This window comes from Apostichopus japonicus, chromosome 8, assembly GCF_037975245.1.
Source record: "Apostichopus japonicus isolate 1M-3 chromosome 8, ASM3797524v1, whole genome shotgun sequence".
In the NCBI taxonomy this organism is placed as follows: domain Eukaryota; kingdom Metazoa; phylum Echinodermata; class Holothuroidea; order Aspidochirotida; family Stichopodidae; genus Apostichopus; species Apostichopus japonicus.
In genome coordinates this window covers 39,887,951-39,913,179 of record NC_092568.1, presented here as the reverse complement: position 1 = coordinate 39,913,179, position 25,229 = coordinate 39,887,951, and the positions used below count along the sequence as shown (strand labels likewise).

Genomic DNA, 25,229 nt, shown 5'->3' with positions numbered 1-25,229 from the left:
AGTAACACAGTGTTGTAGGTCACTTGTTCAATCTACTTCATTCTGGACAAGTAACACAGTGTTGTAGGTACCTGTTCAATCTACTTCATTCTGAACCAGTCATGCAGTGTTGTAGGTACCTGTTCAATCTACTTCATTCTGAACAAGTAACACAGTGTTGTAGGTACCTGTTCAATCTACTTCATTCTGGACAAGTCACACAGTGTTGTAGGTACCTGTTCAATCTACTTCATTCTGGACAAGTAACACAGTGTTGTAGGTACCTGTTCAATCTACTTCATTCTGGACAGGTAACACAGTGTTGTAGATAACTGTTCAATCTACTTCATTCTGGACAAGTAACACAGTGTTGTAGGTACCTGTTCAATCTACTTCATTCTGAACCAGTCACGCAGTGGGTACCTGTTCAATCTACTTCATTCTGGACAAGTCACACAGCATTGAGGTCACTTGTTCAATCTACTTCATTCTGGACAAGTCACACAGTGTTGTAGGTACCTGTTCAATCTACTTCATTCTGGACAAGTCACACAGTGTTGTAGGTACCTGTTCAATCAACTTCATTCTGGACAAGTCACACAGTGTTGTAGGTACCTGTTCAATCAACTTCATTCTTGACAAGTAACACAGTGTTGTAGGTACCTGTTCAATCTACTTCATTCTGAACAAGTAACACAGTGTTGTAGGTACCTGTTCAATCTACTTCATTCTGGACAAGTCACACAGTGTTGTAGGTACCTGTTCAATCAACTTCATTCTTGACAAGTAACACAGTGTTGTAGGTACCTGTTCAATCTACTTCATTCTGGACAAGTAACACAGTGTTGTAGGTACCTGTTCAATCTACTTCATTCTGGACAAGTAACACAGCGTTGAGGTCACCTGTTCAATCAACTTCATTCTGGACAAGTAACACAGTGTTGTAGGTACATGTTCAATCTACTTCATTCTGGACAGGTTACACATCGTTGAGGTCACTTGTTAATCTACTTCATTCTGGACAAGTAACACAGTGTTGTAGGTACCTGTTCAATCTACTTCATTCTGAACCAGTCACGCAGTGTTGTAGGTACCTGTTCAATCTACTTCATTCTGGACAAGTCACACAGTGTTGTAGGTACCTGTTCAATCTACTTCATTCTGGACAAGTAACACAGTGTTGTAGGTACCTGTTCAATCTACTTCATTCTGGACAAGTAACACAGTGTTTTAGGTACCTGTTCAATCTACTTCATTCTGGACAAGTAACACAGTGTTGTAGGTACATGTTCAATCTACTTCATTCTGGACAGGTTACACAGCGTTGAGGTCACTTGTTCAATCTACTTCATTCTGGACAAGTGACACAGTGTTGTAGGTACCTGTTCAATCTACTTCATTCTGGACAAGTAACACAGTGTTTTAGGTACCTGTTCAATCTACTTCATTCTGGACAAGTCACACAGTGTTGTAGGTACCTGTTCAATCAACTTCATTCTGGACAAGTAACACAGTGTTGTAGGTACCTGTTCAATCTACTTCATTCTGGACAAGTAACACAGTGTTGTAGGTACCTGTTCAATCTACTTCATTCTGGACAAGTAACACAGCGCTGAGGTCACCTGTTCAATCAACTTCATTCTGGACAAGTAACACAGTGTTGTAGGTACATGTTCAATCTACTTCATTCTGGACAGGTTCCACAGGGTTGAGGTCTCTTGTTCAATCTACTTTATTCTGGACAAGTAACACAGTGTTGTAGGTACCTGTTCAATCTACTTCATTCTGGACAAGTAACACAGTGTTGTAGGTACATGTTCAATCTACTTCATTCTGGACAAGTAACACAGTGTTGTAGGTCACTTGTTCAATCTACTTCATTCTGGACAAGTAACACAGTGTTGTAGGTACCTGTTCAATCTACTTTATTCTGAACCAGTCATGCAGTGTTGTAGGTACCTGTTCAATCTACTTCATTCTGAACAAGTAACACAGTGTTGTAGGTACCTGTTCAATCTACTTCATTCTGGACAAGTCACACAGTGTTGTAGGTACCTGTTCAATCTACTTCATTCTGGACAAGTAACACAGTGTTGTAGGTACCTGTTCAATCTACTTCATTCTGGACAGGTAACACAGTGTTGTAGATAACTGTTCAATCTACTTCATTCTGGACAAGTAACACAGTGTTGTAGGTACCTGTTCAATCTACTTCATTCTGAACCAGTCACGCAGTGGGTACCTGTTCAATCTACTTCATTCTGGACAAGTCACACAGCATTGAGGTCACTTGTTCAATCTACTTCATTCTGGACAAGTCACACAGTGTTGTAGGTACCTGTTCAATCTACTTCATTCTGGACAAGTCACACAGTGTTGTAGGTACCTGTTCAATCTACTTCATTCTGGACAAGTCACACAGTGTTGTAGGTACCTGTTCAATCAACTTCATTCTTGACAAGTAACACAGTGTTGTAGGTACCTGTTCAATCTACTTCATTCTGAACAAGTAACACAGTGTTGTAGGTACCTGTTCAATCTACTTCATTCTGGACAAGTCACACAGTGTTGTAGGTACCTGTTCAATCAACTTCATTCTTGACAAGTAACACAGTGTTGTAGGTACCTGTTCAATCTACTTTATTCTGGACAAGTAACACAGTGTTGTAGGTACCTGTTCAATCTACTTCATTCTGGACAAGTAACACAGCGTTGAGGTCACTTGTTAATCTACTTCATTCTGGACAAGTAACACAGTGTTGTAGGTACCTGTTCAATCTACTTCATTCTGAACCAGTCACGCAGTGTTGTAGGTACCTGTTCAATCTACTTCATTCTGGACAAGTCACACAGTGTTGTAGGTACCTGTTCAATCTACTTCATTCTGGACAAGTAACACAGTGTTGTAGGTCACTTGTTCAATCTACTTCATTCTGGACAAGTAACACAGTGTTGTAGGTACCTGTTCAATCTACTTCATTCTGGACAAGTCACACAGTGTTGTAGGTACCTGTTCAATCTACTTCATTCTGGACAAGTAACACAGTGTTGTAGGTACCTGTTCAATCTACTTCATTCTGGACAGGTAACACAGTGTTGTAGATAACTGTTCAATCTACTTCATTCTGGACAAGTAACACAGTGTTGTAGGTACCTGTTCAATCTACTTCATTCTGAACCAGTCACGCAGTGGGTACCTGTTCAATCTACTTCATTCTGGACAAGTCACACAGCATTGAGGTCACTTGTTCAATCTACTTCATTCTGGACAAGTCACACAGTGTTGTAGGTACCTGTTCAATCTACTTCATTCTGGACAAGTCACACAGTGTTGTAGGTACCTGTTCAATCTACTTCATTCTGGACAAGTCACACAGTGTTGTAGGTACCTGTTCAATCAACTTCATTCTTGACAAGTAACACAGTGTTGTAGGTACCTGTTCAATCTACTTCATTCTGAACAAGTAACACAGTGTTGTAGGTACCTGTTCAATCTACTTCATTCTGGACAAGTCACACAGTGTTGTAGGTACCTGTTCAATCAACTTCATTCTTGACAAGTAACACAGTGTTGTAGGTACCTGTTCAATCTACTTCATTCTGGACAAGTAACACAGTGTTGTAGGTACCTGTTCAATCTACTTCATTCTGGACAAGTAACACAGCGTTGAGGTCACTTGTTAATCTACTTCATTCTGGACAAGTAACACAGTGTTGTAGGTACCTGTTCAATCTACTTCATTCTGAACCAGTCACGCAGTGTTGTAGGTACCTGTTCAATCAACTTCATTCTGGACAAGTCACACAGTGTTTTAGGTACCTGTTCAATCTACTTCATTTTGAACCAGTAACACAGTGTTGTAGGTACCTGTTCAATATACTTCATTCTGGACAAGTCACACAGTGTTGTAGGTCACTTGTTCAATCTACTTCATTCTGGACAAGTAACACAGTGTTGTAGGTACCTGTTCAATCTACTTCATTCTGAACCAGTAACACAGTGTTGTAGGTACCTGTTCAATATACTTCATTCTGGACAAGTAACACAGTGTTGTAGGTCACTTGTTCAATCTACTTCATTCTGGACAAGTAACACAGTGTTGTAGGTACCTGTTCAATCTACTTCATTCTGAACCAGTCATGCAGTGTTGTAGGTACCTGTTCAATCTACTTCATTCTGAACAAGTAACACAGTGTTGTAGGTACCTGTTCAATCTACTTCATTCTGGACAAGTCACACAGTGTTGTAGGTACCTGTTCAATCTACTTCATTCTGGACAAGTAACACAGTGTTGTAGGTACCTGTTCAATCTACTTCATTCTGGACAGGTAACACAGTGTTGTAGATAACTGTTCAATCTACTTCATTCTGGACAAGTAACACAGTGTTGTAGGTACCTGTTCAATCTACTTCATTCTGAACCAGTCACGCAGTGGGTACCTGTTCAATCTACTTCATTCTGGACAAGTCACACAGCATTGAGGTCACTTGTTCAATCTACTTCATTCTGGACAAGTCACACAGTGTTGTAGGTACCTGTTCAATCTACTTCATTCTGGACAAGTCACACAGTGTTGTAGGTACCTGTTCAATCTACTTCATTCTGGACAAGTCACACAGTGTTGTAGGTACCTGTTCAATCAACTTCATTCTTGACAAGTAACACAGTGTTGTAGGTACCTGTTCAATCTACTTCATTCTGAACAAGTAACACAGTGTTGTAGGTACCTGTTCAATCTACTTCATTCTGGACAAGTCACACAGTGTTGTAGGTACCTGTTCAATCAACTTCATTCTTGACAAGTAACACAGTGTTGTAGGTACCTGTTCAATCTACTTCATTCTGGACAAGTAACACAGTGTTGTAGGTACCTGTTCAATCTACTTCATTCTGGACAAGTAACACAGCGTTGAGGTCACCTGTTCAATCAACTTCATTCTGGACAAGTAACACAGTGTTGTAGGTACATGTTCAATCTACTTCATTCTGGACAGGTTACACATCGTTGAGGTCACTTGTTAATCTACTTCATTCTGGACAAGTAACACAGTGTTGTAGGTACCTGTTCAATCTACTTCATTCTGAACCAGTCACGCAGTGTTGTAGGTACCTGTTCAATCTACTTCATTCTGGACAAGTCACACAGTGTTGTAGGTACCTGTTCAATCTACTTCATTCTGGACAAGTAACACAGTGTTGTAGGTACCTGTTCAATCTACTTCATTCTGGACAAGTAACACAGTGTTTTAGGTACCTGTTCAATCTACTTCATTCTGGACAAGTAACACAGTGTTGTAGGTACATGTTCAATCTACTTCATTCTGGACAGGTTACACAGCGTTGAGGTCACTTGTTCAATCTACTTCATTCTGGACAAGTGACACAGTGTTGTAGGTACCTGTTCAATCTACTTCATTCTGGACAAGTAACACAGTGTTTTAGGTACCTGTTCAATCTACTTCATTCTGGACAAGTCACACAGTGTTGTAGGTACCTGTTCAATCAACTTCATTCTGGACAAGTAACACAGTGTTGTAGGTACCTGTTCAATCTACTTCATTCTGGACAAGTAACACAGTGTTGTAGGTACCTGTTCAATCTACTTCATTCTGGACAAGTAACACAGCGCTGAGGTCACCTGTTCAATCAACTTCATTCTGGACAAGTAACACAGTGTTGTAGGTACATGTTCAATCTACTTCATTCTGGACAGGTTCCACAGGGTTGAGGTCTCTTGTTCAATCTACTTTATTCTGGACAAGTAACACAGTGTTGTAGGTACCTGTTCAATCTACTTCATTCTGGACAAGTAACACAGTGTTGTAGGTACATGTTCAATCTACTTCATTCTGGACAGGTAACACAGTGTTGTAGGTAACTGTTCAATCTACTTCATTTGACAACCCCCCCCCCTGCCCGAGGCAACCATTTGAACATCTGGTTTTGGCATACCAAAGGCATTCTGCTAGGTAACTCTGAAGGCAGTGGCGTAGCCAGGATTTTTTCAGTGGGAGGGCGCTGGGGGGGGGGGCTTGACCATTTCCTGGGAGGGCGTCTAGTTACTATCTAAGCGGAGCGCCACCATGGGTTGGCGCGCAGCGTAAAAAACTTTTTAGCTAAAAAGGCCTTCTAGATCGTCGGAAATGACACTTCCCAGGCCTTGTAAGCAGGGGCGTCAATCCGATTTGCAAGGTGGGGGGACGTAATCGATTTGAGTATTCCGGCCGCAAGTACTATCTAAGGCGCCCATTTCCTCATACCAGTTGGCGCAGAGCGTATAAAAAAAAATTCAGATTTCAATACCTGCCAGATCGCTGGAGATGGCACTTGCCAGCAGCCATCTAGTTGCGTGATTTTGGGAGAAAATTACAAATTCGTCACTCAGGAAATCTGCAATCATGTTCATGCGGCCTTATTTTTGGTGGATTATTTCTGTAATTAGTGATTCCAATTGACATGAACATTAGAACCCAGTGCAAGTTGACAAATGATGCGGCGACTGGAAACTCCAGCCCCATTTCGCCCTATGTTTCAGGATAGAATACCCCTCATTTGTTTGAACCCATGACAACTAACAATCTGTGAATAAATTTACTTCAAAATGTGCACATTATATTGCACCAAGTCGGTCAAGGAATGACCCCAGGGTGTTGGATCTGTCATCGTTGCATCAAAAGTGCGGTGATTTTGATGGATTTAGAAGTGACACAGAAATGACATTTCTCCGAGGGAATGATCAACGAACTCGTATATTTTAATGATAATAGTATATAAAAAGAGGTGGCTTGGGAGCACACAACTAACACCCCCACTTGCTCTCATAATAATAAACATCATGGTATGAAAAGTACTTTACAGCAATATGCATAATGTAACTTCTTGTGTACAGAGTGTTTAAATGTAAAATACATCAGTTACCAAACAGGAGTCGCTTGAACTTGTTGATCTTTGAATTTGTTGCTGGTTTTATAAAATTATCTGCAACCATATCCTCTGTTGGGCAATATGTAATGTTAACCTTACCCTCATTGACCATTGTACGAATAAAATGGTACTTAACATCAATGTGTTTTGATCTTTGTCGGTGTACAGGATCTTTACTCAATGAAATAGCACCCTGGTTATCTTCGAGAATATTAATACAGTCATAACGTTTCTTGTCCATACCATTAACAACTGAGTTAAGTACAAACTTTCTTGTGTTGTAGCTGCCAATGCCATGTATTCAGCCTCACAAGTGGATAATACAACTGTGGGTTGCTTCTTAGATTTCCATGAAACGAGTGCACCATCCCCAGTCAAACTAAAACAATAACCAGTTGTACTTCTTCTGTCCTCCACTGAAGATGCCCAATCTGAATCACTGTAAGCAAGTAACCTTAAGAGTTGACTTGATTTCTTGAAGCATAATTTGTGACCAATTGTACCTTTTAGGTACCTAAGAACATGTTTGGCAGTATTCAGGTTCTCTGCTTAAGGTTCTGACAAATGCTGTGACAATCTACTTACCACCCAACTTAGGTCTGGTCTAGTGCATGTCATGGCATAAATCAAACTACCAACTATTTCATGGTAATTCTTTGGATCAACAGCTTCACTACTGTTATATTCCAATTTCTGTTCACATGGAGTGGATCTGGGCTAACAGTTTACCATTCCAAATCTTTCTAGCATTTTGCTGATATATTTGCCCTGGCTCATCTTGATTTCTCCCTCTTTTTGCTCAAAATGGATACCAAGAAAATATGATATCTTACCCAAATCTTTCATTCTAAATTTCTTCTGCATAACTTCCTTGAACTGATCTAGCAAGTGTGTGTTACTAGCTGCCATAATCAGATCATCAACCCCAATAATGACTATGATCATGTCATTTTTAATCTGCTTCTTGTAGACACAATGATCTGATGAATTTGGAACAAAATCATTTTCAACACGGTTCTCATGTAATACTTTATTCCAATTTCTACCCGACTGTTTAAACTCATTCAGTGATTTCTTTAACTTATAAACTAACTTTACTCCTGTGTCTGATAAAACTTCAAAGCCTTCTGGTTGCAAGTATGATTGTGGTTATCAAAGTGGAAAGGTATTCTCATATCCTTGCTTTCAGTTTAATCCATTGTCTTGGAAAATTCTGTTAGCATGCAATCATTTAAAACTAGTTCTATGTACATGTATCAACAATATTAATTTGTACATGATGTGTACATGTGTATAAACTTTGCATTGTGCATTGTGTTAGTATGATAATAAAGTACAAGACAAGTACCTTCTTCAGTGTTAAATTACTACTTGCGTACAGTGTATGAGCTGTTGTGTATTTTAATTTAATGCATACATTGAAGCAGAATGTAAAATGGAGGACAAATAAATATTGATACAAACAATTTAGTGTTATTAATTTTAATTTATTACTAAAGAAATTCAACATTAATCAATTTGAATCACTGTTTTTCTTTTACTGTTCTTTTTCATTTTTGTCCTGTAGCTGGTGCAGAAATGATCATTACCACAGACCAGGGAGTCCGAGGAGGCAAACTTATAGAGCTGAAGAAGACAGTCAACGCTGCCCTGGATCAGTGTCCAGGGGTCAAGAGAGTGTTTGTATCCCAGAGAACTGGAAACCAGGTCCCGGCACATCAACTAGATATTCCGTTAGAACAGGTATGCCGTAGCAATAGTTGTGGTATTAATATCAGAACGAGTAATTAAATCAAGAAATATTGAACACAATAGTTTTGATCTGGTACAAAAGAAATTTAAGAAGCAGATAAGAGGAGATAAAAGACCGGTAGAGAGCTTTAACTGCCTGATGTTGGAAGTTCTATTATCATCTTGGGTTAAGTTATTTATATTGAAGTTTATTCACCCTTGTGGTTTGTATGTTTGATATCAATGAGGATGGTAAACTTGGCTGGGTATGTGATGTTCTTGATATCGTTTTACATTAAAGTGTTTTTTTTAATTGGTGAATTAATGAATCCAGACCTGATTGTTAGACTATGTGAAGCCGTAAGAGTTAATATGGTGTTGAATTTCACATTTAGTGAAAAGGGTGTACATGCTTATTCTTATGGAAAAGGAATTGCAGGAGGTGCATAAAGATGAAAATAGGTGAAAGGTCTAAAGTTCACTTTTTAGTGACATTCCCCTTGTTTAATACCCTTTCAGTTGCTGCCATTGTTAATTATTAATAATAATAATAATAATAATAATAATAATACATGATGAAACATGATGATGATACATGATGATACATGATGATGATACATGATGATACATGATGATACATGATGATGATGATGATGATGATGGTGATGGTGATGGTGATGGTGATGGTAATGATCACGATCATGATGATCATGATGATCATGATGATGATGATGATCATGATGATGATCATGATGATGATGATCATGATGATGATGATGATGATCATGATCATGATCATGACGATGATCGTGATGATCGTGATGATGATGATGATGATGATCATGATGATGTTTATGATGATCATGATGATCATGATGATCATGATCATGATCATGATGATCATGATCATGATGATCATGATGATCATGATCATGATCGTGATGATGATCATGATGATGATCATGATGATGATCATGATGATCATGATGATCATGATGATCATGATGATCATGATGATCATGATGATCATGATGATCATGATGATCATGATCATGATCATGATCATCATCATGATGATGATCATCATGATGATGATCATGATACATAATGATGATAATGATACATAATGATGATAATGATACATAATGATACATAATGATACATGATGATACATAATGATACATAATAAAACATAATGATACATAATAATACATAATCATCATCATCATCATAATCATCATCATAATCATCATAATAATCATAATCATCATAATAATAATCATAAAAATCATAATAATCATAATCATAATAATCATAATAATAATACATAATTTTACATAGTGCCAAACAAACTATGAAATATTGCTTGTCTGTGATTTGTCATTTTTGGTATCATTTGGGTCCAATATCTCTCAGTTCAAACTTCATATAGACCTATTCTAACTTTAGAGGGGCCAGATCATGATAGCATGATAGGCCAAAGCATACCACAGTGTGTAAACAGGCTATCATATCTAGATATATGATATTCATTATTTATGCTCATCAAATAAAAAAATGCCCAAATTTATCCCAAGAACCACTCCATGGTGATTCCATCCATTCGTAGCTACCGAATAACTAGCAAGACACATGATGCAGCCATCCTGCAGGTCACTATGCATTTGGAGGATTTAAAAGTTTTCCATTTGCTATTATTAAAAGACTTTGTATAACAAACAATGCTAATTGTTATACTATGATTGCTTTGTTACAGGCATTTGTTTAATCTCTTGATTGGTGTACATCTGATCATTCATGCAATTTTGCTTTCAGAAAATTGCCTTAATTGATCAGTGTCTGTTCAAATACTATTTCATCCATGCATTAAAAATATAAATATTTTATTAACAGGCAATGGCTTCTGAATCGACTGAGTGTCCTCCTGAAATTATGGATGCTAATGATCACCTCTTTATGCTGTACACATCTGGTTCCACCGGATCACTTAAAGGGTTAATCCACGCCCAGGCAGGTTATTTACTACATGCAATGATGGCACACAAGGTAACTTGACCCTGTAGTGTAAGCCAATCGATAATGCTTGATCCAGTACCAAGCTTTTCCACACAGGCAAACTATTTGTTATGTGCTTTGACAGCACACTTGATGCAATATGGTTGTATATTACTACATGCTATGATGGCACATAAGGAAACTTGATGCTATGTATATTACTACATGCTATGATGATGCGTATGGAGAATGTGATGCTATATAGTGATATATTATGCTATGATGGCATATGGAGAACGTGATGCTATATAGTGGTATATTACTACATCCTATGATGGCACACAAGGAAACTTGATACTATTTATACTACTACATGCTATGATGACATTATTACTTCATGCTTAATGCTTTATATATATATTACTACATGCTATGATGGTGTATGGCCAATGTGATGCTATATAGTGGTATATTACTACTTGCTATGATGGTGTATGTAGAATGTGATGCTATATAGTGGTATATTACTACTTACTATGATGGCGTATGGAGAACGTGATGCTATATAGTGGTATATTACTACATCCTATGATGGCACACAAAGAAACTTGATACTATTTATACTACTACATGCTATGATGATATTATTACTTCATGCTTAATGCTATATATCTAGCTATATGCTATGATGACATAAAAGGAAACCTGATCCTATATACATACTATGATGGCACTCAAGGAAACTGAATGCTATGTTTATTGATGTATGCTATGATGAAATTTTTACTACATGCTTAATGCTATATATATATATATATATATTACTACATGCTATGATGGTGTATGGCCAATGTGATGGTATATAGTGATATATTACTACATGCTATGATGGTGTATGAGGAATGTGATGCTATATAGTTGTATATTCCTAAATGTTATGATGGTGTATGAAGAATGTGATGCTATATAGTGGTATATTACTACTTGCTATGATGGTGTATGTAGAATGTGATGCTATATAGTGGTATATTACTACTTGCTATGATGGCGTATGGAGAACGTGATGCTATATAGTTGTATATTCCTAAATGTTATGATGGTGCACAAGGAACCTTGATTCTATAGATATTGCTAAATGCTATGATGACATAGAAGGAAACCTGTTGCTATATACAGTAGTGGTATATTACTACATGCTATGATGGTGTATGGAGAATGTCATGCTATATAGTGGTATATTACTGCATGTTATGACACTTGATCCTATATATAATGTTATATTGCTACATGCTATGATTATATTGATCAAATTTTGGCAGTCAAGTCATTTGGCCAATTCAATGATGCTATGTCTAAGGCCCTGTAAACTGGTTGTTATCGATGTTTTAAGTACAGCTAGCTGCTATTATTATGTTGTGTACCATACCATACCTCCCACCTAAAAATGCAGCGCTGCTGAAGACTTACAACAAAGTGTGACGTTTTGGTCACCTTTTCTTTGTTGACAGAGTTTAGATAATTCTTATAGATCAATTGGAGCATAAACAGACAATTCTTTCACATGGTAAACTGGAAAACCCCTTGTTGCATAAACTAACCAAGCAAGTCATATATTACAAGTGATTCCATTTTCAAAGTTAAAAACATGTACAGTAATCATTATAACGTAATGACTACAGTTCATATTTCCTGCTGAAAAAGTTTTCCAGTCCTTTAGTATGATTCTCTCTCACAAATTAATCAAGATTTATGACATTTCCTTGTACATTCAGCTATTGTCACTGCCTAGTGCCCAACATGCCTTGGTAGGTGCAAGGTTTTCAACACACTAAGCTATAGACTAGAAAGGCAAATATTGTCTTGAAAAATGTCTTTTTCAGATAGGATTGTCACCCAGGTTAGAAATATCCTATGAACAAATTTATGGATCTTTGCTTCAAGCTAAATTGCCCTGAATAGTACATATTTCATAGCAGGTAGCACTAAGCTTTAAAAGTAAGCCATGTGTTGTACATATTTTTCTTTTCATTTTTTGTCAGTTTGTTTTTGACTATTGTCCTGGAGATATCTATGCCTGCGTGGCTGACGTTGGTTGGATAACAGGTCACAGTTTTGTTGTGTATGGTCCCCTCTGCAATGGTGCTACTTCAATACTCTTTGAGAGTGTTCCAACCTATCCAGACCCAGGTTAGTTCTGTTGTTATCATCACCATGGCAACATCATACTGTAGGGACCACGTGAGAGAGAGAGAGAGGGAGAGAGGTCTAGAAAGAAAGGACATGTATACACCCCAGGGTCTGGTGCAGTTCTGTTCATTGACATACGATCACAATATAGTATTATATTTATTTATTTATTATTTAGGTTTACAGTCTTGTTCAGGGCCAAGGCCCTCCCACAAGACTTTACAACCCTGGTCATTGGTAACTTGACACACCTACACACCAAAGTGTGCACAATTCAATCAATCTCTCCTGGGGCACCACAGTGCACCACAACCACGTGTCCCCTGGGGGACTTTCCATAGGGTGCAGCCACAAACCAGCACATGCAACTATATTTACAAGTTACCTCGCAAGTCCCCATTTATACACCTCGGTGAAGAGAGGTCAATGGAGATAAAGTGCTTTGCCCAAGGACACAACGCAATGATCTGGCCAGGGCTCGAACCTGTAATCCTTAGATCACAAGTTCGCTGCCTTAACCACTTGACCACAACGCTCTCACGGTACTATTCCACAGTAGGCTACACTACAGTAACACATATATCCCTAGATAACTAATACTCACAAGGTTATAACCACACCCAAGCAACCTATTTGCCCAATCACAAACATACAAGAAGATTAACAGTTTACCATAACATAATACAATGAGACCAGAGTCAGCAGATGATTACATAATAACATCTGGGCATGGGGACACTGCAAGTAATTACTAGAATAACAGGTACACAGTAAGTAAAGGTAAGTAACAATAGGCAGTAGATACATGCTATGTAGGCAGGAACCCTACAATACTACTGACAACCAGTGCTATTTGGCCACAGTTTATGGCAGTCACTTCCATTCCGTTGCCACATTTCACTCCCCAACCGATTCACTCAAGTTGCAACGGTCTGTGCTAACTATAAAGTACTTCTTCTTACCGCAGGAGTTGAAATTAATTATCCTCAATGATAGCTATAATGAAGATAACATCTTCAGCTTTGATTCTAATATGCTAATTAGATCATTGTTTGTGGTTGATGTTTTGGCCGTAAATGTTTGCGAGATATCGCAGGTCTTTTGTAGTCATTGTTATGCAGGTATGTGGGTTGCACAACAGCGCAACATGCTGACCATGCATTGGCGAGAGTTCGGAGTAAATCCTTGAGAGCGGCTCGCAAGTTTCAAGATCCCGCAAAAATCTTGATAAATGGGTTGGCTATTACCCCTAATAAAATCTGATATGTATAAATGGTAGTTCAGTAATGAAATTGCTGATGTTTGTTTGAGGCATCTACCAACTCTCTGAAGATTAACAGCATTTGCAACAAACTAGGTGTAGCAAAAGTATATGAATATGCAAATTTACACAGTTCTTTGTAGCTTCTCCATTTCTTGTTCTGTCTACATGTTATATATGTGTTCTTTAAATGTTTCTGGTCTTTAAAGCCATGATTTCCCTTTGTCTTCTTATATTTGTAGGTCGTTACTGGGAAATGGTCGAGAGGCTTAAAGTGAACCAGATCTATCTTGCCCCAACAGCCCTGAGGTTGCTGTTGAAATCCGGTGACACTTTCGTTAAGAAGTATGATAGGTCCTCCTTACGGACATTAGGATGTGGTAAGTGGAGCTGGTGTACACTGCTTGGAAATTTCAGAGAGTAGCAGTTTAACTTAATGTAAGTTTATTTCTTTGTTGTCATGCAGTACCAATTTTAAGGGACTGTTTAAGTATCAGACTGTCTAAGGTGGTTGTACAAAGTGAGGACCCTCCGTAACTTTGTATCTGGTGAATTTGTCTTCACAGATATTAGACTATTTGAAAAATGTATTTTACACACTGATTAAGGTAGCAATGATGTACCACAGCCAGTGGAGTCCCACACTCTTATTTTGCTAAAGAAGAAGTTGTTAGATCAGCATCTATTCGGCTCACTTTTGTGTGACATTTCAAACACTACTAGAATTTGAAGGAACTTCTTTGACATGTACAAAGTGTTTTGTGAGGTCAGCTTCCAAGAAGCTAATTGAAAGATATTTCTGAACATTGCAAAATGGAATAAACTTCTCATCAGTTGGTTGAAGGAACAATTCTTCACATTAATATTGTTACATCATTGCGTAGTTTTCATCACAGTAAAGAGATGAAATTGCTAATAGATCAATCAGTTAATTCTATGTATTTCTAAATGCATTAATCTAATTAGCTTACTTTAACTGACTTCAACATAGTCATATAGTCATAGGTATTATGGTAGATCATGTACTCAAACGATTGCATATAGTCAATTTTCATATGTATGGCATTTCATGTATCTATAGGATTGTACAATAGTCCAGTTTTTCTAATATGTCTGGCATTCCATATACCGATAGGATTGTATAATAGTCCAGTTCTAATATGTCTGGCATTTCATGTACCTGTAAGAGTGCATATATAGTCCTACAGTATAGTCACATGTATGACATTTCATGTATCTATAGGATTGTATAGTAATCCGGTTCTAATACGTCTGGCATTTCATGTACCTGTAAGAGTGTATATAGTCCTCCAGTATAGTAACATGTATGGTATTTCATGTTTCTATAGGATTGTATAATAGTCCAGTTCTAATACGTCTGGTATTTCATGTACCTGTAAGAGTGCATAAAGTCCTACAATATAGTCACACGTATGGCATTTCATGTACTTTATTCTTACATCTACGAAGGCAAAAACAGGATAAAGTTTGGTTTTCAATGCAAGACATAGAATCAATCATATTTTGTGATGAAACCTGACAGTGGAGAAGGTTGCAACATGTATTCATGAGCAGTACAAGGCTATCTTATTGTTTATCTTTAGTGGGAGAGCCATTGAACCATGAAGCTTGGGAATGGTATCATGATGTCGTTGGTGACAAAAGGTGTGATCTTGTGGATACTTGGTGGCAAACAGGTAAGACGTACATGCTTGGTTTCAGGTAAAGAATGTTATTATTAACTGGTGGATGATACCAAATAGAACAGCCACATTGAGCTCTTTAAATCTTACTTGATGATCTGTTACACAAAGTGGAAAAATACCCATTTGCAGCCTTGTTTGTCTTACTGGCAGAAACATGTTGACTCTATCAGATTATACCACATATACATTTATATATGCAAATATCAGGTTTTTACTGTGTTGTAACTATACTAGATGACTATGTTTATACTGCATGGTTTGAAGAAATGGTTCCAAGTCATATTAGGTCACACATTTGCTTTGTTTCCATGCTGCACCTGTCTCCTCACACTCATGCACTCCTGTACACAATGGTGTTGAAAAGCTGTACATGAGGGCAAGAAGAATCTGCAAACACTGCACATTAAGCTAAGCTTTTGAAACCATGTTAGGCTTATTCTCACTTCTCTGTCTGTTTGATTGTATGTTGAAAATTGGTGAGTGACTCTTGTGTCAGTTTGTGTTACTCTGTATTCCACACTTTCTCCCCAATTGCAGATCACATGAGCGGAACAACTTACAATTATGTTATGTCAGTTTTCACCAAGCTTAAGAAATAATTTTCATGCAAACACCATTTCAGTTTTTGAAAAGTGATACAATGCCACACCCTCTCTTTAAGGATCAAATCCCTCTTAATCTTCAGTGTCTGGAGTGGTTCGTTATTCCTATTTTGACTTTCTTCCTCTGGTGATTTCTCATTGTCAATCCAAAGCCTAGATCTGTGTATATATTTAGCACCTCTTACGCTGAGAAGATTGTTGTATGGTAATTTTGAAACCATGAAGGATTATAAAAATAACTGAGAGATTAGAAAGCAGGGAATAAATTTGGGATAGTTGGAAATTAGATTGTAGGTGTAGAGGCATCCATATACATACAAGTACCTAACTTATACTACTCATCAATATTAAAAATCTATTTTAATAAATGGAAATTGCAGACACACAATTGGTTTCAAGAAGATTATTACTATAACTCTCTTTATTTCTTTGAATAGTTTAAGGTCTAGGGAGCACCTATGAACAACATTGTCCTAATTACTCTTAAAGACAGTAGAAATCATGAAAATAGCTGCATCTCCCATCAAATTCCATTGAAGATTGACCATTTTACAAGTCTTTTCTTAATTCTAGTTTCATTTATGAATAAACATTAGCTAATTATGCACGTTGAGGATATAACAGGAGTGGCTGCCTAATTTGCTGTAATGTTATCCTTTGTTTTTACAACCTTCGTTTCAAAGACACTGAACACAGGTTTGTGGCCTAAAGGTGATATTTTAAATTATGTTGTCTTCCTTGAAAAGAAGAACATCTTGTTATTCAAATGACATATGTGGGCTTGTAATTAGGGGTTAACTTATTAAGGCCTAAAATAAGAAATGTTGATGACTGCAACACTTCATGTTAGTTTGCAAATATTTAATGAGTTTCCCAGATTGATCAATGTTCAGATGTGCATATCTTGGAAACAAAAAGAGCTTTTCAAAAAATGTCAACAGATTTTGAATGAGATTATCACACACAACAAATGTACTGAATATAGCCAGGGCAAATTGGCTAGGTGTCTGTAGGAATTTAGAAGTAGTACATGTTTCTTTGCTTTCCTAAACACAAGTTAAAGACTGGCATAGCCTATCACACTACGATAGCAAAGACAATTAGCATAGTCTGTGCATTTAATTCATGAACCTAAAGCTGCTTAGTCCGTATAAATTGCTCTGTGGCTTTTTGTATGACCTTTGAAAGTTTCTTTGTTTTCTTTATAATCTGTCAGTCATTTATCCGTAGAGGAATAGAATATTTCCACAAGAGAGATACATACATACAGATACATACAAAAAATTGATAAAATGATTTTGTACAGAGAACTTTGACAGGTAAGCAAACATTCCAAATATATCAGGCTTCATGGATAAATCAACAAGAAGATTATATAATAGCCTAAGCAAAGCTTTCAATGACATCACAGACCCCTACTGTGATCCAACTTCCTGGAGTAGTTGAAAGTTTAGCCAGTCAGAAAAGGTCGCATTCAATCAAAAATATCTTAAGTTAGGGGCAAGATATTGAGATGGGGTTTTCAACTAGCAGTGTGGAATATTTTTCTCTCAAACATAACGGTTTGACATTGTTTGTCACCAGAAAATCCTTTTAGGCTTTTTATTAATATATTCTATGTCTTTTGCCTTTTCTTCCAGAGACTGGTGCTATTTGTATCAGCCCCCGACCCTCGGCTCCCAACGCAGAGATCAGACATGGCCCTATGAGGCCTTTCTTTGGCATCAATCCTCAGCTTTTAAATGAAGAGGTAAATATTTGGATCGTTTACACTATTGTGTGGTATCTATTGTAGTCGTATCCAGTCTTCAGAATGTTTGTGTACTATCTATTGTAGCTAATAGTCTCCAGGATGTTTGTGTGGTATCTTTTGTAGCTATATCCCGTCTCCAGCATGTTTTGTGATATCTATTGTAGCATATCAAGTCTCAAGCATGCTTGTGTGATACCTATTGTAGCATATTCAGTCATCAAAATGTTTGTGTGTTATCTATTGTAGCCTAATCCAGTCTCCAGAATGAACAATTATCAAGTCAGAACAACAAAGTAGAACAGAATTACTATTTCAAGAAGGTGATGAATATCATGTGAAATGTACGACATCCCAGAAAATTTTCTGCAGGTTGTTACCTATTTTGACATTATTGCAACTAGTCTTGGACAAGTCATTTGTAATACTCTTTTTGCATGCAAACTGTACATGCCTCAGAGTCCGTTTCTGCTTTCTTCATACTAGGGTCTTAACAAGACTATATTGCAACAAGCTTTGTGGACATGATTTTGTTTTCAGATATTCATGGACCCTTATTATCAACATAAAACTATATAAGTAAAAGTAAAGAAAAACAAAAATAATATTAAACTGTAATAATAAAGAATAAAATAAAGGCATGCAGTTAACTTGATTCAATCCATTCATCATATTGATCCATATTCATATTCCATCCATATTCATCCATTCATTATATTGAAGAGGGATGTATTATGACCCAGACAGTGGTAGTCCTTCAAAGAAACATCAAACTCCGATTAAATTGTTATCTATGAAATTAGAGTTATAAGAAGCTAAATACTTTGTATAAACTTGCTAGATAAAAGTTTAAATTAGCACTGCCATATGATCATGGTACACTCAAAGTGATTTGGCTTTGTATAATAAGGAGACTCACAAAGGACAGCTGAGGTATACAAGGTCGTATACACCACATCATCTTATTAAAGGAAGGGTGCAATTTTTAAGGTTACTTAAACCTTAAGCAACTAAATCAAAGGACTGACGAGCACTGCAAGGTTAGGTACACCCCACTATCAGCAGATTAAATATCGGACTATTATTCAGAGCAAAGTATGCAACACAATACATGTTAGATCAGATGAATATTTGATATCAACCCAAATGAAGTCTTTTAAGTCACTTGATCAGAGTAAATATTATGCATCTCTTTATTTGAAGTTTATTCATAATACTGTTTATTGGATACATCAGTATTTCCTGAAGCGGTTTGGCTGGTTGTCATATACAATCAAAACAATAATCATACAGCAGTGATGTTGTTTTATATTTTCGTCAGTTAAGAATCTATCTTCTGGAAAGTGAAAGAAAACTGCCCTCATTGATTGAATATGTTTATATTTTATTTTCTCCATAGAAACAAGAAATCCAAGGCAACAATGTCTCTGGTGCTCTGTGCATAAAACAACCATGGCCAGGCCTGGCCAGAACTATTTACGGTAACCACGAGAGGTTCGTCGCTACATATCTCAAAGATTTTCCAGGTGAGGTCACAGGTCAACTGAGTCTTAGAGTCTTATTGCAGTAGCGAGAGAGTTAACACTTAAATGTGTTATTACTGTCGTATGGTGATAGATGTCAGAATAACTCAATCATCAAGGGAAGACTGAATCTTGCTGTACTTGGATTATAACAGTAAAGAATTATGTCTCTTTCCCAACCCACAATTTAGTCACACTCACTGCCAAATGTGCAAATGGCAAAATTGCATTGCAGGAAAAGTGACTATATTTAGCTTTTACATTTCAAATTTCTAGTGCTTTTTCAAGTTTGGTGTCAATAGAAAGGACACACCATTTTATGAAATAGGTTTCATATATTTGCAAAGCTATCTGTGTGAATTTTCAGTCACTCCTGATAGGTTATCACTGAAGATGGGGTTTACCCCAAAAAGAGATGAATATGGAATTTATCATCAATTTAAAAATGAAAATGTCAACAGTGAACGGTAGACCTGATGACATTTATCAATTTGTTAGGTTATTATTACTGCACTGTAGAAAAGGTTCACCCAGATAGAGATTCTGTAAAGTGAATGTCATCATTGAGAAGAGTAAAAAGTATCATCACTTTGAAAATGTCACCATCAGTATGTTTGGATATTGTCCTTTTGTTTGCATATGCATTTTTACGGTGTGTCTGCAGTTATCAGCAATTTAGAAAATGTTATTATTACGATTGAGCAATGTCCTGCTAAAAATTTGCAGTATATTATGAGAGCTTGGTGGCCAATGGGCTAAGGCGTCGGACTCGTGATCCAAGGATTGCTGGTTCGATTCATGCCTAGTTCATTACGTTGTGTCCTTGGGCAAGATGCTTTATCTCACTTGCCTCTCTCCACCCAGGGGTTAAATGGGTACCTGTGAGGAAACTTGTCATTGGGCGCAGTATATAACTGCTGCCTACTGGAGGGATTGTCTCTGGGACAGGTTATCATTGACCAGGGGTAATATAACCTGTAAGCGCTGTGATATGGTTTACCATGAATAGTGTAGCTAAATGCCTAATATTATGATCATTATATTAAGGTTATTACTGCACTGGCAACTAGACTGACCCAGAAAGGGATGAGAATGGAATTATCATCCATTTAGAAAAAAATGCTTTCATCATTATGACTGCGGGAGGTCCATCTATTTGCATATTTTAGGTTATTACAGCACTGGGGATGGGGCTCACAGAGATGCTGATGGTTACTATCACATCACAGGACGGATGGATGATGTCATCAATGTCACAGGTCATCGACTGGGAACAGCAGAGGTTGAAGATGCAATGGTAAGAGAGTCTCATGTGAAATATAACAGCAGAGGTGGAGGATGCAATGGTAAGAGATTCTCATGTGAAATATAACAGCAGAGGTGGAAGATGCAATGGTAAGAAAGTCTCATGTGAAATATAACAGCAGAGGTGGAAGATGCAATGGTAAGAAAGTCTCATGTGAAATATAACACTGGTTATAAATACATTCATTGTGGATGTAACCAGTTCAGCGATGCTTTTACACTCTTATAATGCATTTGATCTTGAAAGAACACAAAGTGATTCCTGATTAGTGATTCAGTCATGTAATATGGGTATTGGCATTTGCATGTTTATAATGGAATGGTGAAAGGGAATTTATAGTGGTATCATAAATGGTTATAACTGTGCAGGTAAGGAAGGAAAACAATGAATATTTATTAACAAAACTCACAGAGAATCTATCTTGTGCACTTTATGATGAAATAGGATTAAGATGTGAGTTGTTTTGTGAATGAAAACTTGCTTTAAGATAAATGAAGACTTTGTAAAGAAGGCTTAACGATATGAATACCATTTAATACTGGTTAGCTTCTCAAAATTACGGAAAAGCAATACTGTTTAGATACTTTATACAAATACTTAAATACTGTATATCTCCAGTCTTAGTAATATAATACTGTTGAACTAAGAAAAGTAATACGGTTCACATACTTAATACTTATTCTTACTACTGTATAACTTCAGTCTTAATAATGTTGAGCTAATTAAAGTAAGTGATTAATACTGGAAATTAAAGAGAGAAAACGTATCAATTGCAAACAGCCTGTGAAGGTAAAAATATGAATGTAATAGGGCTTGACTTCTCAATCATAGCAGCATTTTCTTCAGAAGCTTTAATACTAAAGCAAACACAGAAGAATGTTAGCTTAAAATGTTAAGGTTCTTCAAGCTCAGAATGGTAAATTTTTTTATATCTTTCGAGCACATAAAGTCATCACTGCTTAGCTTTTCAAGTTATGTTATTTAATACATCCTGCATTATAGCTTTCAGTTATTTAGCAGTGTTTAGCTTTTGAAAGCTAACTATGTCACACTTCGTAAATTCTTAAAGGTAATTATGTCATATTGTGTTGCTTCTGAAATCTAATGTCATACTGTGTAACTTTCTAAAGCTAACTTTGGAAAGAAACTTTCCCCATTCACTAAGATGTCCTATATTTAACATTATTCCCATTTATACTAATTTGAGAAAGATGGAGCTGCTCTCAGAAATGGATAAGATATGTTGCTGGAAAGTTAGTTAGCGTTGCCTTTTTTTTAATGTTGTGACCTTTAACCTTTTCTATTTTGTTTCTAGGATGAACATGAAGCTGTGGCAGAGACAGCAGTGGTTGGTTTTCCTCATGACATTAAAGGAGAAGGTAAAGGAACTAAAAATAAAAAAGAACATTTTGTATTTGTTTAATAATGCATCAGATCATGTTAATCTAATGAGCTGTGAAAGAAAACTCATTACTTGAGATAAATTGATCATATGGAGGACTGAAGCTAATTTGGAATCTGCAGGCCATTCTGATTTGATTTATTGCTCTCTTAAAGTTAAGTTATGGTTGTTGCAAAGTAACAAACTTGGTTGGACAACTGAAAGTTAAGATAAATGGTAATATTTCTGACAAATTGGTATATTTGTGTTCAAAGGAGCAGCTAATATTCTGACTTCAAGTCTTCACAAAGGTACAATTGTGTTTGTGTAATGTACATGGCAATTTACCAAAAGGGCCTGTTGCCTCTTTATTGGAGGAACAATGTCAACTATTCCCCCTGTTGCCAGATCAGATTTTCTCTCAAAAAGTGAAATAAAACTCTCAGTTATAAAATATGTGTATCATTCCAACAGATGAACTAGCTGTAGAGTAGTGAGTTTTTGTTCAGTTCAGGCTTGATTTGAACAATGTTTTAAAACTGTTGTATTCCTGCCACTGAGGTATTACCTTGACTAGATTGTGTGGTAATATTGAATCATGCAGTGACATAGAGGGTATAAAAAAACGGCTGTGAACAGTGGCGAGGAGCAACCTAGAACCTGTGCAGTCATAGAAATTGAACCTTAAGGAGACTCTATGTTCCATGTTGGTTTTAGATTTGACACCTCTAGGCATCTAGACATGCCCCTCTCAGGCTTTGTCTGTTGAAGACAGCCTATTGATGTTCATACTGTTTGTTCATTGACAGTGAGGCCCTTTGTGACCCAGGCTCTGGAGGCTGAACTGACCTAGTTACGGCACTGGTCTTGGATGTATAGAGATATATAGTTTATTCGAATTTTCACCTCTGTTCACTACAGATTCCTGATCAAAGAATACTGTGGAATTACATAACTCAATAGTAGCGGCAATTGTGAAACTTGTTATTTCTTGCCACTGAGGAATATATAGTTTATAAATGTAGTGAAACCTAAAGTAAATATTGAAACTACACAATCGAAACAACGAATATAGGTTTCCTTTGAACACTGTCTTAATAGTATCAGAAAATGCCAAGGACAGTATTAAATCATTTTCAAAAGATAATGCTGTTGACAGATTTGGTGAAATCATTGTGCAATGCTGGATGATATTACATTGATTACAATGTTGATTCTAATTTTGCCAACTCGTAACATAAAATATAAATGTTCCAGAAAGTTTGTCTTGCTTGGAAAAGAGCATCAAAACCATTTGTCATATCTAGCAACAAGCCAAATATGTTATATATTTTTTGTCATGTGGTTAGCAAATAAGTTGTGCACCATTTTTGCCTTGTTTTCCAATGGAGGCACCTATTTGCAAGCCTCATGTTTTGGCTAGACTAAAGTTTTCTTTTATCTCTTTGAAGCATATACATTGATCACTAGCTGCTTAGCTTTTCAAGCTATATTATTTAATATATCTTGCATAATAGTTTCTTCTGGCTGAGTTATGTAGCATTACTTAGCTTTTGCCAGTTTTTGTTGACAGATTTACCTCTTTACCTGTTTTTTTTTACCAAAGATGTTAACTTTCTTTTCTCACCTGCACATGCACTTTCAAACACTGTGATGTCTTACACTTGATATTCAGGTTGAAACCTCTCTTCTCTATTTTCTCTATTTTTATTGTGCCTGTGTTGTCAGATCCACAGTATATAGCACTTTTACTTCTGTTTGTTTATGTGTAAGCAATGTGAACCTGCAACTAGATGTAGATTAAAGTGCTGGACCCGGCTGCTGTTAAGATTATAATAAAACAGCAATGATGTAGATTTACACAACTTCCTTAACAACCAAACATTGACAATAAATACATGCCGTTGTTGTAGCTTGCTCAAGGTTTGTGGAAGAGGTGTGATGAACAAACAAGTATTGACATAACATTTATGATAGACACTTGTTCTATCTGCTGAATTTAGTCTTGAAGTTATTGTTCTGAAATCAGGTTCTGTCTGAAAGTGTACAGAATTAGAAGGAAAGATTCATAGTGATAAAAAATTGGATTTGTAATAGTGTTTTACCTGATGATAGTGAGTAAAGTAGAGAATTTTTGATGTCGTGGTTAGAGGAGAATCTTCTTCAGAAGATGCTCTGAAAGTTATTTAGCTCATAAAGAACATAAGAACAGATAACATTAGAACTTAATACTTAGTGCAGCTGTCATTAACATCCCTTTATATTTTATGTAATTATTTTGTATTGTTTTTGTAATTATTACAGGTGTCTATGCTTATGTAATCCTGAAAGATGGTATAACAGAACCTGAAGAACAGATAATTGCAGAATTAAAAGCAATGACCAAAAAAAAGATAGCTGGCTATGCTGTACCTGAAGTTGTACTGGTAAGTGCATGAAGGCTGTCAGTTAAAGGTCAAAGGTTACCTGAAGTTGTACTGGTAAGTGCATGGAGGCTATCGGTTAAGGTCAAAGGTTACCTGAAGTGGTACTGGTAAATGCATGGAGGCTGTCAGTTAAAGGTCAAAGGTTACCTTAAGTTGATAGCTGGCTATGCTGTACCTGAAGTTGTACTGGTAATTGCATGGAGGCTGTCAGTTAAAGGTCAAAGGTTACCTGAAGTTGTACTGGTAATTGCATAGAGGCTGTCAGTTAAGGTCAAAGGTTACCTGAAGTTGTACTGGTAAGTGCATGGAGGCTGTCAGTTAAGGTCAAAGGTTTATTAATGAAGGTTTGAATAAAGTCATTGGGTGATCATAACTAAACGTGATTAAACAAATACAAAACAGATGACATGGAAATGAAGAAGGCAACAATTAAATGCTTAAAACAATAGAGTTGTG

At 36.8% G+C, this 25,229-nt stretch overlaps 1 protein-coding gene across 1 annotated transcript in view; it reads left to right on the top strand.

Annotated features, from left to right (window-relative positions):
• The window catches only part of LOC139971986 (acetyl-coenzyme A synthetase 2-like, mitochondrial), a 32,229-nt gene that overhangs the window by 2,612 nt on the left and 4,388 nt on the right, over nucleotides 1–25,229 (top strand). The window contains exons 2-12 of the mRNA XM_071978848.1: nucleotides 8,473–8,648; nucleotides 10,530–10,682; nucleotides 12,671–12,818; nucleotides 14,322–14,459; nucleotides 15,684–15,776; nucleotides 18,028–18,137; nucleotides 19,537–19,663; nucleotides 20,830–20,942; nucleotides 21,090–21,104; nucleotides 22,282–22,345; nucleotides 24,652–24,773. Of these exons, the coding sequence (XP_071834949.1) occupies nucleotides 8,484–8,648; nucleotides 10,530–10,682; nucleotides 12,671–12,818; nucleotides 14,322–14,459; nucleotides 15,684–15,776; nucleotides 18,028–18,137; nucleotides 19,537–19,663; nucleotides 20,830–20,942; nucleotides 21,090–21,104; nucleotides 22,282–22,345; nucleotides 24,652–24,773 (1,248 nt within the window). The 5' untranslated portion in view covers nucleotides 8,473–8,483. The remainder of the gene's footprint in view (nucleotides 1–8,472; nucleotides 8,649–10,529; nucleotides 10,683–12,670; nucleotides 12,819–14,321; nucleotides 14,460–15,683; nucleotides 15,777–18,027; nucleotides 18,138–19,536; nucleotides 19,664–20,829; nucleotides 20,943–21,089; nucleotides 21,105–22,281; nucleotides 22,346–24,651; nucleotides 24,774–25,229) is intronic.